Source organism: Elgaria multicarinata, chromosome 6 (genome assembly GCF_023053635.1).
Source record: "Elgaria multicarinata webbii isolate HBS135686 ecotype San Diego chromosome 6, rElgMul1.1.pri, whole genome shotgun sequence".
NCBI classification, from domain to species: Eukaryota; Metazoa; Chordata; class Lepidosauria; order Squamata; family Anguidae; genus Elgaria; species Elgaria multicarinata.
This window is the reverse complement of record NC_086176.1, coordinates 108,694,776-108,710,237: the sequence shown is the minus strand read 5'-3', so window position 1 is coordinate 108,710,237 and position 15,462 is coordinate 108,694,776. Positions and strand designations below refer to the sequence as shown.

General features: G+C 44.1%; 1 protein-coding gene across 2 annotated transcripts in view; it reads right to left on the bottom strand.

Moving 5' to 3' along the window:
- Positions 1-11,207: 11,207 nt before the first annotated feature.
- The window catches only part of DYM (dymeclin), a 228,634-nt gene continuing 224,379 nt past the window's right edge, over positions 11,208-15,462 (bottom strand). For both annotated transcript variants that reach the window (XM_063128261.1, XM_063128262.1), the window contains one exon: positions 11,208-12,919. In XM_063128261.1, the coding sequence (XP_062984331.1) occupies positions 12,770-12,919 (150 nt within the window). In that variant the 3' untranslated portion in view covers positions 11,208-12,769. The remainder of the gene's footprint in view (positions 12,920-15,462) is intronic.

The window sequence follows — 15,462 nt, the reverse complement described above, 5'->3', positions numbered from 1 at the left end:
TCAAACTCTTACCAGTTAAATTGCCCCTAGCAGTAAATAAGGTTGTACTGAATCCTGAACTTTATTGTTCCAACATTAAAACTCAATTTTCTCTTTAAAAAAATTATCTACTGATCATCCCTCTCTGATTCTAAACATATTAGTTAATTCTAATCCTAATTAGTTCATTTCATCGTCAAGGCCAGTTCGGTGGTGGCGAGATCTTAACTGGGAAAACGGTGTCCTCTGGTGCTGGGGTCTGGATCTGGCCTGGGCCCCAGTCAGCTTTTTGTAAGCAGAGACATATTTAAATTCTCCCATTACACATAGGAAGTGCAGCCACCCCATTCAGATCAGGAGTCCAGCTGTGTCAAAGAGTTAAAGGACCCCTTTTCCATGTCATGGTTCTGTTACAGCATGGCTCCCTCCTCACCAGCTATTTATTTATTTTTAAAACAAAATCAACCACACAAGGGCTAAAGATGTGAATAACATCATGTCTCTAGTTTGGCCTGTAAAGAAACTCTCTCTTAATGACTTCTGGATGCAGTTTTCTTCATTCCTTAAAAGAAAACATTGTTTTACATGCAGAAAATCCATATTTTGTTCTGTTCTTCATGCACAACCAGCAGCCTGTGTGGTTAGTTCCTTTTATAACCTCTACTTGTTAGGAAGGAAGGATCTTTCCAAATGGGTTAATCTAATTTGGTTTGCAGGAATACAGCCAGCTGCAATGGGGGGGGGGGGGGGAACAGGATGAAAAAAATACACCACTATTAAAATTACAGTTTTACAGACTTTATCCAAAGTTGCCCAAAGGATATGAAAACGCCTTTGAAGATGCTTAAAGCTCCTCACAACTGTTGCAAGGCTAATTTTACAAGCTGTTCTGACAGCGTTTATTTCTGCCTTTTCCTGAATGTAGTTTCAAAATGGAGAGTGTGAGAAATTGCATATACTAACACTTTTATAGATATTATTAAGGACAATAATGTATTGATCACATATAATATGAAAGTTTAAATGTCAGCTTTCTAAACAGCGCAGCTTGTATAGCTGATGGAGTAAACTGGGAAAATGGGGAGAGATAAGATGCGGAAAGCAGGGCCACCCCATTGGCTCTGCTGAGAAGCCAGCTACATTGGACGACTCCTCTGCCTGAGCTGTTTCCGTCCCAGTGGGTCATTTTAAGAACTAGCATGGAACTTTTAAGAATTGGCATCTGAGTTTGCTTGTCTTCCTCTTCCCTCCTCTTCCCTTTTTCCTTTTGTGTTGTGTCTTCCTCTGGGCAGGAACAGCTTTGTTTTTATTGACTGCATGGAAGTCGCCCTGGGAGCCTTTTCAATTCCCATCACCCCAGCTAGTAGCAGGAGGGATGGGACTTGCACAGCTCTCGAGATGTCATTAGACTGCAACTCCCATCATCCCTGACCACTAGCTGGGGCTGATGGGTGTTGGAGTTCAATAACATCTGGAGAGCCTCAGGTTTTGCAACCCTGCTCTAAGGAATAAGGCTGCTCCCCCTCTAGTAATGCAGTCTCAGGTAGGGATAAACATCAGTATTTGCATCAAAAGATGCATCCAGGGAGTTCATCAGGGTCAGAGAAGCGTTGCAGATGGGGATACACATCCAGGTGTGTAATTGAATTTCCAAAGCATCTGGAAGCTACTTCTGGATCTACCTTGTTGGATCAGGGCATAAACTATTAAAACGGAATGAAGTCTGGGCAAAAAGAGGGGACATGAAGCAGCCCTTATGTGTCACATTCCCTCCCTGCCCCCCCCCATCTCCTTTTACTGATATGCTTCTGGCCATGTGAAATGTGCTGCCATCATTGGACATGTGTTCCAGTTCTGTATGCATCAGATGTTTCTTGATCTCTCTGGAGTTTTGAATGGAAACGTAGCTTCTTCTTCCACATATTCTATGAGCTGTGTACTACTCTGTATTACAATTTCCCTCTCCCGAGGCATATAGAACATATGCAGCATGCCCTTTCGCTGGAAAGGAACGTGAACCAGGGCTGGCGGCTCGCCTTGCACCGAATTCATAGAATCATAGAATCGTAGAATAGCAGAGTTGGAAGGGGCCTACAAGGCCATCGAGTCCAACCCCCTGCTCAATGCAGGAATCCACCCTAAAGCATCCCCGACAGAGGGTTGTCCAGCTGCCTCTTGAAGGCCTCTAGGGTGGGAGAGCCCACAACCTCCCTAGGTAACTGATTCCATTGTTGCACTGCTCTAACAGTCACACCGTAAGGTTCCCAACAGTATCTCATCTCACATCTCACACTATTGCCCCGCTCGTGCTCTTCGCTGCTCTGATGCCATGTTTCTCGCCTCCCCAAGGGCCTCTACTTCCCTTGCTCGGCTTCGTCCATTTTCGTCTGCTGCCCCTTACGCCTGGAACGCTCTTCCAGAACACTTGAGAACTACAAGTTCAACCGCAGCTTTTAAAGCTCAACTAAAAACTTTTCTTTTTCCTAAAGCTTTTAACACTTGATGTTGTGCAGACTTCTACTGTTACTTTCTACTGTTAGTTTTACCCTAGCCTGCGCCTGCTTACCCTACCCTGTACCTGTTTGCATTCTCTTCCCCTCCTTATTGTTTTACTATGATTTTATTAGATTGTAAGCCTTTGCGGCAGAGTCTTGCTATTTACTGTTTTACTCTGTACAGCACCATGTACATTGATGGTGCTATATAAATAAATAAATAAATAATAATAATAATAATAATAATAATAATAATAATAATAATAAGTATGACTTCTTGGAGACTCATTATCTTGATGAGGAGGCAAAGGTGATCAACAAACCAGGAGGGCATGAGGCCAACCTGAAGTGTGTGTGTGTGTGTGTGTGCCAATGAGTAAGGCCTTGGCCAAGCCATCTTTGACCGTCTCACCCTGGGCGAGTCTAGCAGCTGAGGCTTGTAGTGCCGGCTCCCCCTCCGTTCCCTCAGCTTTCTCCACGTGTGTTGCTTGGTTTGGCCTGTATTGCAAGCTGGCTGCTCCGTAAATTAGGCCTCCATTCACGTAAACCAAACATAGGAAGCTGCTTTATTCCAAGTCAGATCATTGATGGGTCTATCGCAGGGGTGTCGAAGTTCTTTCGGCCTGAGGGCTGGATTTGATTTTGGAGAAGCTGTCGGGGGCCACATCCCAATAGTGGGCAGCACCAGAGGCTGAAGGGCCAAAGTACCCCCGAATGCCATCATATTTCAGCTGAAAACTCTTAACTGCCAGTAATTAAGGGCTCATCTACACCAAGCAGGATATTCTACTATGAAAGTGGTATATAAAAGGCAGGAGCCACACTACTGCTTTATAGCGGTAAAGAAGTGCACTGACAAGTGTTGGGGCCCAAGACACATCTACACCAAGCAGGTCATAACACTATGGAAATGGTATGAAAGCAGTATATATGTCTCATGGGCCCCAATAGTTGTTAGTGCACTTCAATACCGCTATAAAGCAGTAGTGTGGCTCCTGCCTTTTATATACCGCTTTCATAGTGGAATATCGTGCCTGGTGAGGATGAGCCCTAAGCTTCAGAACAGGCATTTCAACCTTTTGGAATGGGGAAAACTGAAAAAGCCAAGAAACCACCCAAAGATGGTGCTCAGGGGAAAGGGGGCGTAGCGATCTGGGGAAGGCTGAATTGGGGGACCCCAGGTTGCCTGGATTTGGCATGCGGGCCCAGAGGTTGGACATCCCTGGTCTATCTAGTCCAGTACTATGTTAGAAGTTAGACAGGATCTACACTACTGCTTTATAACGGTATTGAAGTGCATTGAGAACTGTTGGGGCCCAGGACACATTCCATATACTGTTTTCAAACCGTTTTCATAGTGTTATCTCCTGCTTGGTGTAGATCTGCCTTTAGTTTCAGCACTGCAATGGGCTTTGTAGCTTATAGCTAATTAAATCTAGACTTTAAAGCACAAAGCTCACTGCAGTGCTGAAACTGAGCCCAGGCATCCTGCAACGAGCAGTTAGCCCCCGAGGGCTCAGCGCCGATCCTTCCCAGCCATGACAACACCCATGAGGCAGTGGCCAAGTTTGATCCTGGGCTTTTTTGAGTGCAAAATTGAGGGTCTATTACCAAGCTATAACCCATCGGGGGCGGGGGGGGGGGGGAAGAGGTGGCAATCCTAATTCAGCACCATGAATTGGTTGAATATACAAAGACTGAAACCCAGAATTTGAAGAACTAGGTACTCAAAGCCTGGGTGGACAAATATGTTAGGTTGGTGCAGGCTGCAGTAGCTGAACCAGGTGGTTATGAGGGCAAGGACCGCTGTGGCTATCTCTGACCAGGTAAGTTGCAGCTGATGCATGAAGCTAAACTGTCAAGAGATACAGAACTCCGCTTCCAGTCATGTGTGCCTGGCCTCTTCTTTACTACTAGCTGTACCTGGCGTAACATACGCCGTTGTAGCATATCTTAAAGTTTATTAATTAATTACCTTGGAAAGCCCGGAGGAGTCGGGCGAGGGGCTTAGCAACCTGTATCAGCTGATGTTACATGTTGTTACTGTTGCTTAGCAACCTGTATCAGCTGAAGCCTTTACGGAAACAAACCTAAGCGTTTTATATAGAGAGATTTTTCAGGTCTCTTTGTGGTTCTTTCATGGTTTTAATGGTATCTGATTGCTTTTCTTGGTGAATATTTCCCCCCTCCCTTTCCTTTTATTGGTGCATGGCAGGAGTTAGACAACTTGTGGTCCTCCAGATGTTTTGGCCTACATCTCCCATCAGCCTTTATCAAGCAAAGCCAATCATGAAGGTTCATGGGAGTTATAGGTCAAAACATCTGGAGGACCACAAGTTACCCAACTCCGGGGGTATGGAGTTTATTAGTTGCTTGCTCCTGTTTTATTTCTCTGTTTTTTACGTTATGTTGCATCGTGTTTGACTTGAAAGCCGCCTTGAGACAAACACAAAAGGTAGAATGTAAATCCCTTACATAAATAATACAAATCAATAGCATACAAGTTGGGCCTCAACCAAACTCTATTTAGAAAGAAAACTGGGGCGGGGGGGGGGGGGAGAGAGAGGGAGAGAGAGAGAGAGAAGCCCTAAATTGGTTGGGACTTTCAGCGACATATGAAAATACAACCAGGAGCCATCATGGCTTCATAGAGCCATTCTATTCCCACCACTTATTCAGCTGGCTTTACAAAACCTCCCACAGAGCAAGGGCCTATTTATAGCTTCTTTCTTTCCCCACAATATTATGTATATTTAAAACATGGTTGGAGCTCAAGGCAGACATTCCATAAATAGTTACTGTTTACCCACCTACTTTGACAACCTCTTGTTCTGTACACAGAATGATTCCAAACACTTTATTTGGACAGAGACAAAATGGAGAAGGTGATTCTTGAAGAAGATGAGCATCTAGCTGGGGAAATTTGTACAAGTTGTTCTCAAACCTCTCCTGCGTTGTGGCAAGATAGTTCAAAAGTTGTCAGTTGTATAACCTCATTAAGTGAACGAAAATGATAAACAAGTGAATGGAAAACCTACAATTTGGGGCTTTGGGGTTTAGATTAAAAGATACGATGCACGAGGGCCTCAAAAGCAGCTTATAAAACCACTCCTGGTGTAGGGAGAATGGATAAGAGGGGTGGGGGAAGCCTCTCTCACAATACTGGGATTTGGGATCACCCAGTGAAGTGAATGACCTGTAGACTGATTGAGAGGAAATGCCACCACTTCATGCAATGCAATGCAGTGCAGTGTAAAAAAATAATAATGTATGGAACTCTCTATCAAAAGATATGGTAAGGACCCCTCTCTTAGATGGCTTTTCAAAGTATTAGGCAATTTGAGAAATCATCTATCAACTTAGCTAAATGGAACTGCCATTTTCAGAGGCCATATAACAAGTTTCTGGTAGCCCAAGATCTGCTGGTAGGTGTTTTTCAGCAGTTGGGCAAAGGTTTCATAGAATCATAGAACCATAGAATAGTAGAGTTGGAAGGGGCCTATAAGGTCATCATTCCAAAACTCCTAATTGTTTCACAATAGCACAAGCCTTCTCGCTTCAATTAGGACGTTATCATCCCTGATGCAGGTCATGCTACTACGGGCTTGTCCAACCTGGCAACCTGCATTGGTGGCCATCACCATATCTTATCGACTCACAGATTTGCTCATAAGCAAATGCTTAGGAGCGCTTTCGTCTGGATCACTTTTCTAAATGCATGCTAATGCAGAAAGATGCCCTCCAACTTCAAGGCTAAAAAAAACAGATCAAAGTTTGACACTCTGTAAATTCAAATATATTTTGTAAACACTTGTCTTGAGAAAGCAGTACATTTTGTGCATTCATCTACTGACCTGGGGGTATTTTGGGGAGGCAGGCACACAAAGGTTTCTCTTTTGCTAAAGCAGCTTCCTTTTATATGACCTATAGCTGGCTCAGTTTTAGGAAATCTTAACGAATAAAATGCTAACACTTCAGATTAATGCAACTGGAGGAAAATCAAACCACTTGGAGGGTAAAGTAAGATTGAAAACCAAGTAGGCAGGTAACATAAATCCTATTGATCAGGGGTGGGGAATCTGTGCCCCTCCAGATGTTGCTGGACTACAATGACTATCATTCTTGACCTTTGCCTGGGGCTGAAGGGAGTTGCAAAGCCAACATCTGGAGGGCCTCAAGTTCTCCACCGTGCTACAGATCACTTTTAGGCTAGAATCCCGTACCCACTTACCTGTAGGCATCGTTTTATCCAGTGGAGACTGGTGATTCCAATGTCAGTGGGGCAGTAAATCTGCTCTGGGCTTCAGTCAGAACCAGCTAGAACTCTAAGGTGCTACGCAAGGTGCTGAACCTAGTTCGGGAATTGGGTTCAGCACTGTGGATAGCTCCTTTAGCGTTCTGTCTGAATCTCCAGAGTGGATTCACAGCCCCACTGATATAGGAGCCAGCAGCCTCCACTGGCTTCATCCATTTTTGTGGGCTATTTTTAAATGTTGCTTTTTTAGTGTTGGGTCCAGGGCAGGCAGAAAGGTGGGCCCTCCACCCCACTGAGAAAAGCCTGATGGAGTTGTAGTTATTCTTCCTCTTCACTCTGGCCCAATCAGGGGTGGTGGTCGGTACCCCATTTACATACAGAGGTTGACTAGACCAGCACTTGAATTTTACTCCGCTAGTGATGGCACTGCATCCCACAATGCACCGGGGGGCAGCATGTTTGCTTAAGGGCCATAGGGGAAGGCCGGGCATAATACACTGCTCTGTTCTCCAACAGAGGTGAAAAGCCGGGTAACTTAGGAGGAATAGCCAGAGGAGGGAGGGGACAACCACCTCCAAACAACCCAATATCCGCTTCCTGAGACAGCTGACTACTGGTAGGGATGGCCTTCACAAGCCCAAGCAAAAACTGCAAAACTAGAAGATTTTAGATCCAGGATCTATCTTTCATGGATGGGAAGTATCTCCACCAAATGTTTGGAGATCCTCCCTCCCCGTCACACAAGAGTTCACCCCATCCATCCTGGTTCCCCCGACATTCTGTGTGGCATTTTATGGGGGCTGGATAGGCTGCCATGGGGAGGAAGAAGCAAGTAAGTCCACTTCCATCAGGTCAGTTGCATGCACCTAAATCTGGATTCAACAAAAATACAGGTAGTTAAATATGCTTAGTGTGATTTGATGTATCGAGTTGTTTTAAGAACGAGATGAAGAGGTGAGCTTTTCAGTCACATTAAGATTAGGGTGACCATACGAAAAGGAGGACAGGGCTCCTGTATCTTTTAACCGTTGTATAGAAAAGGGAATGTCAGCAGGTGTCCTTTGTAGGCATGCAGCACCTGGTGAAATTCCCCTTTCATCACAACAGTTAAAGATGTGGGAGCCCTGCCCTCTTTTGTATCCAGTTAAGAGGGAAGGGTTCCTGCAGCTTTAACTGTTGTGATGAAAGGGGAATTTCACTAGGTGCTGCACGAATACAAAGGGCACCGGCTGAAATTCCCTTTTCTATACAACTGTTAAAGATATAGGAGCCCTGTCCTCCTTTTCATATGGTCACCCTAGTTAAGATCTTTGAACTCATTGCCCTCAACCGTGCAAGTAGGAAGAATGCAGTCTGCATCTTTCTCCCACTATCTTTGTAAATAATAAGCTAGAGGAAAACTGAAAATTCATGGAAAAGGCCTTGGATAAGATCCTGACACACTTGCAATCTGTCCAAATGCAAATATTGAAATATGGTTTATTTTGGAGTTTTCCATGTCACCTACCAGCCCTGGAGTTGGCAGGTCTGAAGTTCCTGAACTTGACAGAGCACTGGACTAAATGTTTCAGGTCTCTTCTCGTGATGTTTTCCTGGCTAAAAATACAGCCCTGCACGTCAAACCAAAGGGGAGAATGTGGACAGTTCTTACCAAGGAGGGAGGATCACCAAACCAAAGAGACAGGAGTGGGCGTTCAGATGTTTCATTTATACCTCTAGTTTTCAAGATGCCATTTTCTTCTTTGGGGGTGGGAGGAAGCTCTCCCCCACCCCCCGGGTTAATGTAATTCTTTTAAACATGAAATTCCCTCCCCTGCCACTGCTGAGTTTACCTCCCTGGAATGTTGCTTGCCAATAGGCAAATTAGGAGAGAGGTTTCCAAGAAGTTATTTTGGAGTCCAGAAAGCAAAATTGACTTTGTTTAGTAGATGGGCTTCTTCTCAAAAACTGCATCTTAAGGACACTGCTGAGAAAACCACAGTAATGTCTAAACAGGAGGGGTTTGGTGGGAACTGGCCATGTGTCCTTCTTTATAGGGAACACTCCTCCATCTAAAGGGTTGCCTAGGCTAAATCCAGAACCCTAAGAAGGGAGAGCAAGTGGCTGCTTGAAGTTGCCCATTCAGTTCACACCTGTCCAGCAGTCACACAGCTTACCTGTCCAGTCCTCCCCACTATGATAGATGTATTCAATTTCTATTTCAAGTATAGTTCTTTCCAAATTTGCATCTATACGCATAAACCAGAATCTGCAAGTCTGTATCCTCTTTGTGGTGGCGTCATCTTTTTCGGCCACCCTGATTTGGGGTAGTGTTGTGGAAAGAGTGAGAACTGGGAAAGCCCCAGTTAAAATTTCAATTCAGCTATGGATCAAACTGGATTGCTCTTTGGCAAACGGAGGTTCTGTCAGTCTCCACTTGCAATATGGGGGATAATGCTGGCCTGCTTTACAAGGCTGATGTAAGGATTATTGAGAACATATGTGAAATATTTCTAATGCATATGTACAACACACTATATCAACCATTCCCAACCTGGCGTTCTCCAGGTGTTTGGGAGCAGAGTTCCCACCAGGTTTGGCTACCATGGCCAATAATCAGGGATGATTGGAATTGAAGTCCAAAACTTCTGGAGGGCATCAGGTTAGGGAAGGCTGCCCTATATAAATGTCCAGGATCACTAGGGACGGAGAAATAAGCCTTTGGGAAGAAATATTACTTAGTGAAAGTTCCTGCTAAGAGCTTAGGGTCCTACATTTCTGCTTCTCCTGCAAAATGACCCCCCCCAGGTGACTTGTTCATAGCTGTAACGTTATGATGGAATGCAGCAAATAAAATCCTTCGTACGTTTTTTCGTTTGTAAGGCAAAGAATCAGAGAGCTGGAAACAAGCTAACCACTTGCTCCAAAAACTGCTGTTCTATACATAATGGTTAGCTTGAAGGACTCTCTGGGTATGGCAGAGTCAGGTCTCCAGTCTTGCCTGTGACACGCAACGAGAGACTCGCCTGTTCTGGCAAGCGAGAAGGGAGACGGGGAGTTTCATTCTACTTCGTGGCTGTTATGCTGCTTTTTGTGCAAAGGCAAAGTATCAAAATGGCATCGCCCTTGGCTGTTGTTCTCGTCATCATCATCATCATTGTCATCATCATCATCAATGACCTGGAACTTGCGAATTTTAAGAACCAGCTTCTCCTTTATGCTCCTGCTCATGCACTCTGATCAATATTAGGAGTCCTTCTCCACGTTTCTGTATACACCCTGCCCCCATCTCAACTGCAACCAGTGGATATGAGAGATAAGTCACTAATGGTGCCATTGTTACCATCACTCATGGAAGCATGCCTGGCCCCATCACTGAGGATGTTCCATTGCCTGGTAAAGATGTGAGTCTTTGGGAAGGCCTTTGGAGGATGCTGATCGCTGAGTGGGTTTTTTCTACTGCTGTGATGGAAGATAGTCTATTTCTTCTTGTACCACTACTGGTGTACTAGTGCTGGTGTATTATTTTGTTTCCATTTGGGAGGGGGGGCTTCAATGGATGTTTTTATTCTTTTGTTGTTGTTCTAGCTGCTTGGACACTTTGTAGAAGAAAAGCAGTACATACCCTTCAATTTGCTGCCCATTCATAATACCTGAATAACCATCCCTCAGAGGTGCGTTGCCTCACCTTGTCTAATGGTAGGGCCAGCTCCATCTTCGAGATGCAATCTTGTCAAGAGGATAAAACAAAAGTAAAGGCAGAGCATAGTTCACAAAGAAAACGCAACCTCATGAGATGAATGTTGTGGATAGTAAGGGATAATAAGAGAGAACACAAGTCACTGCAATCCATGGTGTCGTCGTCTCCCCATTTTATTACTATATGGTAAATCTTTTGCACAAAGTACTGAAAAGGATCCCCAAAGATGGCACTTTATAGATCTGGAGAACAGAAAGGAGTATTCAGGAACGTACCAGACTGCAGTCTCCAGGACCTCAATAGACCTTCATTGTGCCTGAAAGAGTCAGCCACACCAGGACTAAGTTCAATATAAACCATCTCCTGTCTTGGGCCCATTCTGCTGTTTCAGCAGTAGACCAAGGCTTCTCCAGTTCTAAGCTTGCTGACTCATAATTAAAATGCAAAGGGAAAACTCGACTGAGAGCAAACACTTCTCTTGCGTTCCAACAACTCCATGTGTCATTAGGATGTGCCAGGCTGAAACGCATGGGCTGCTCTCTTGACCGGCCTTTGATTAAATGATTGAACGACATTCATCCCAATCTAACGCCCCAGGTGACCTGGTAGGAATGTGTAGGGTGATGTTCTTTTGGGTGCTTTCAATCAATGATGAATCCAGTCGATTTAAGAGCATCCCGTACTTACAACATTAGCTATTTCACAGTAGCTCATTGAAATAAAACGTTCAGCTATTCAGAGAATCCTTACAATTTGCAGCTTAGAAGTGCACCTTTAAAACACCGACTTTTCCGACCTGTGCAGTCCAACAGTCCTTTATTTAAAGAGAAGGGTTGCAGAAAACACTACAAAGAGTTTCCCCTCTTTTGACCAAGATATCAAAAAAGAAAATCAAACAAACCCAAGCGCAGCATAAAATGTTACTTCTATTTTCAGTCACCTTCCCATATTTTACACCGAAAATGCTGACAATTCAGTCTCCGTATTGCCGCTTTCCCCAAATCTGTCTCTGTGCAAAATCCTATGAACACTTTTGCTATGTACGTGTCTCTACATTTGCAGTTTTAAATAAATATGAAGGCCCTTTTAAGTTTGAATTGTGCAGAATACCTTACATGACCTTGCCTATAAAAAGGCAGAAGGAAAAACACAGTTCTAACATTTGTCAGGAGGTAAAAAATAAAATAAAGCAAAATATCCTGCATAAAGCTGTTCAGAAGAGTGTTGGCTCGTTCCTCAATGTAATAAACTGTGCCATATTTGTTCTGTAATAGACCATGCTGGGCAAGGCAATAAACTAGTATAATCTATCAGTTCCTTTTCCACTGCAGTGCTGCATGCTGTACTGTGCATTTGAAGGAAACCACCAAAATCCCACATTCCATGTGAAAAGATGATCTTACATTAAACATTCCCTCCTCCAACTTAATACAAGATTTTGCCAATTCCCTTTAAACCAGGAAGGATGAAAAAGCGTATTGTAGAATATTCATTTTAAAACATTCAGAGGTATATATGCATCTCTCTCTGCATTTCTCTGGTTTCCTGAAAGCATAATATGTGCATTTCCGTTTGGAAGGGATTTTGATCACTATCATAATAGTGCTTTTCTTCACTATTTCAAAGAGTACAAGAAAACATGTGCAATAGGCATCTGTACAATAACACACACCCTGGAAGCAAATGGGCATGATCCAAAGGGAGCATCTCCTGAATAAGCCTTATTGAGATGGATGATCTTGCGCAGAAGCGATTTCTGATGCACTACTCTTAATTTTGTTACAATACTTTCATAAATATTGATAGCCAGAATGACAATTTTTAGCGCCTTAGCAAAATCATGTATCCTGGTTAAACATCCTCAATACGAAATATCATTAATGTGGTAAGGTATTTTAAACTGAATTAATTCAGACAACATTTCAGTTACATACAATACTAAAAGGGGGAAGACTGTTGCAATGGTCAAATGAGAAAAACAAAAACAAAAAAAACGGGTGGGTGGAGCACAACCAGGCCCACAAGAAGCTTGAAGGCCTTCCTAAATCAAAATTTATTTTCCTGCATTCACCCATTTTTAATTCTTCACTGCTAACGTCTTGCTTTGTACTTAACACCCCTGACCCAACATCCATTGCCAATGAAAAATATCCTGGTTTTACAAATATATAAATAAAAGTTAGCATCCAATCTTGTTGCAGTCCCCACAATTTTCTGACTTCTAGCATGACCCCTGAAAACCGCACTGGGACTGTACAATAGTAACAAACTTCCTTCTTAGTAGGCTTCAGGTCGAAGGGAGGCATTCTGGGAGAGGGGGGCGGTCACACCTACACACTGGCTTTGGACTTGTTCGGCCTTTCAACCAGAATCCATAGTGAAGAGCTGGACATCTTGCGGGCTCCAGTAGAGTGCCACAGCAGAGTTGTACAGCAGGGACCAGACATAAGGGATGAAGAACTCCTCAGGTTGCTCCTCCTCCACGTACTTAAACTTCAGTTCTGGAAATTTCTGGAAACAAGAAAGGACAGTGTAAGGAGAGAGTGCGTGAAAGCCAGAGAGAGAAAGAGAGGGAGAAGTTGAATCATTCCTTCTGAGAAGCCATGTCTGGTGTAAGAAAGAGTGGGTTGAAAGAACGGATTCCTCAGACCGAAAAGGAGCAAACAAGGAGAACAACCTCCCCCAGCCTGGTCCTCTCTAGAGATGTTTGGTTATACCTCCTATCCAACTCATCTGGAGAGTATTAGGTTGGGGGCGGCTAAACCAGCAGCTTCCTTGCAAAAGGTTCATGTGCAGGTTCTTATCTTGTGTGTCAGAATGCACATTCTGGTGGGAGTGTGGCAGTTGCGTTGCCTTCTATTCCTCCTAGTACTTCCCCCATAAACATTTATGAGGGAGGGGGAGGAGGGAGGGAGACTGGCCAATGGGTCTCCGGTGTGGCTTCCGTTCTGCTCATCCTGCGTCTTTTCCTCTCTCCTCAACTAAGCTGCTCAGAATTCAGCACTTGCAAAAATGCTCGGCACTCACTAATCGCAATCACCATTTGGAAGAAATGCATCCGAAACAGCCCTCCCACCACGCTCCTCGTTTGGGTCTGGATTCGGAAGCCTCCTCCTCCTCCTCCTCCTCTGTCCTTTCTTGATATTGTATTCTGCAGTTACTGTGACACAGTCAAGCCTGTGATAAGTAGGAAGTGGCCGCTATCTGCTTTCTGGCATCCTTCGGAAGAGCTATGCCTGTTATTTTATGTTGGGATGCCCATAAAGGGGAAAAACAACAATTAATGAGTATCTCCCCTGCCCCTCATTTTTTTTTTTTTTTTAACACTGACTTCTAAATTCCGCCTCTGTCAAGGGCTTGGCAGGAGTCCAGATAAAAGCCACATTTCAGCAATCATTTCAAGGGAAGATAAAACACATCCCGCTCCGTAATTTATAAGGATGTGGGTAAGACTATGTACAAACTGCCACACTGTGACAGAAGCACAGCAATGTTGGCAAAGGCCTTGTACCTCCTTGCTCATTAATAACGGGCCGTGAAAGACAGCGTGACCCCCATGAGTCAACTCGGAACGTGGACTGCTGTGGGCTCAAATTCCAGTCCACAGGGTGGTCTTAAGGAAGCCACGTTCTTTTGATGGCAGCAGGCCCTGCGTCTGTGGGCAGAGTATGTCAGCACCACCTAGCACCTCCCTTGGCTGTTCTGAGGGTGGATTACACAGCACTTGACACACTAAGGGCTCAACTACATGGTATATTCGATACCTAGTGTGACGCTGATCCTTGCTTTCTTTTTTACTTCCAAGTAAGCCAGCGAGGACCCAATCTTGACTGGGACCACTGTGAGTGGGTGGAGGAGGTTTAAACCTCCCCTGCTACATCCTTTCTCCCCCACGCCCACGTGCAGAAGCTAAAGAAAGAGGGAAAATAACAACCTCCACTGGAACCAATGGAGGTTTTTACCTTTTTAACCTCTCTCTCTCTCTGCCCCCATTCAGAAGACACCTTAAACCATGGCTTTAACCACAGTGGTTAAGCCACAAAGCCAGGCTGTGTTCAGAAGACACCTTAAACCAACCACAGTGAATAAAGCAAAAGCCTTATTCACTGTGGTTAAAGCCATGGTTTAAGGTGTCTTCTGAACGTGGCCTGGCTTTCTGGCTTAACCACCATGATTAAAGCCATGGTTTAAGATGTCTTCTGAAAGGGGCCTGTGTGTGTGTGTGTGTGTGTGTGTGTGTGTGTGTGTGTGTGTGTGTGTGAATTTAGGGAGGGCGACAGCTGCGGGGAAGGTTTAAAACCTCTAACCACGTGTGGTGGGCCCAATCCAGGTATGTGGAGGGGAAAAGAACATTTTTATTTATTTATTTATTTATTTATTTATTACATTTCTATGCCGCCCAATAGCCGGAGCTCTCTGGGCGGTTCACAAAAAGCTCTCTGGGCGGTTCACAACTTATGAAGGTGAGTTGCACGCTATCGATTTTAAAATAGACTGTAGTTTAGCCTTAAGTCTGCAGCGCTCTGTTAACTTGCCTGGAACGAAGCCACACTGAACGACTTCTGATTAAACTTCTGATTAAGGTCAGATTATAAAAGGCAGAACCCAAAGACCAGCATACAGTCTGGAACTTCTATATAAGGGCATGATGGAACACTCTCAAGTCCCATCAATTCCAATGGGAAAGATTTAACCACGTGCTGTTCTGAATAAAAATAATACCAAACTTCCAGTGAGACAGTTAAACACGAATATATTTCTGACACAGATTTTAAACTTGTTTATACCCACACACGTTCACAAGATCCACCCAACTAGGACAGACTCAGAAATTAACCAAGGTTTTTTTTTTTATGATGGAAATAGTTTGCTTCATTTTCTGAGTCTATTTGAGACTCCAAAAAGCAGCATTCTGACAAAAACACCAATATGTTTTCCTGTAGTTTTGCTAGGAACCTGCTTTGCGGAATTGCCCTTAGGAAAACTTGGGCAAACTTGGGAGCAAAAGCTGAATCCCCATAGGGGATGCTTGGGTAAGAAGGTTCCCCGTGGGG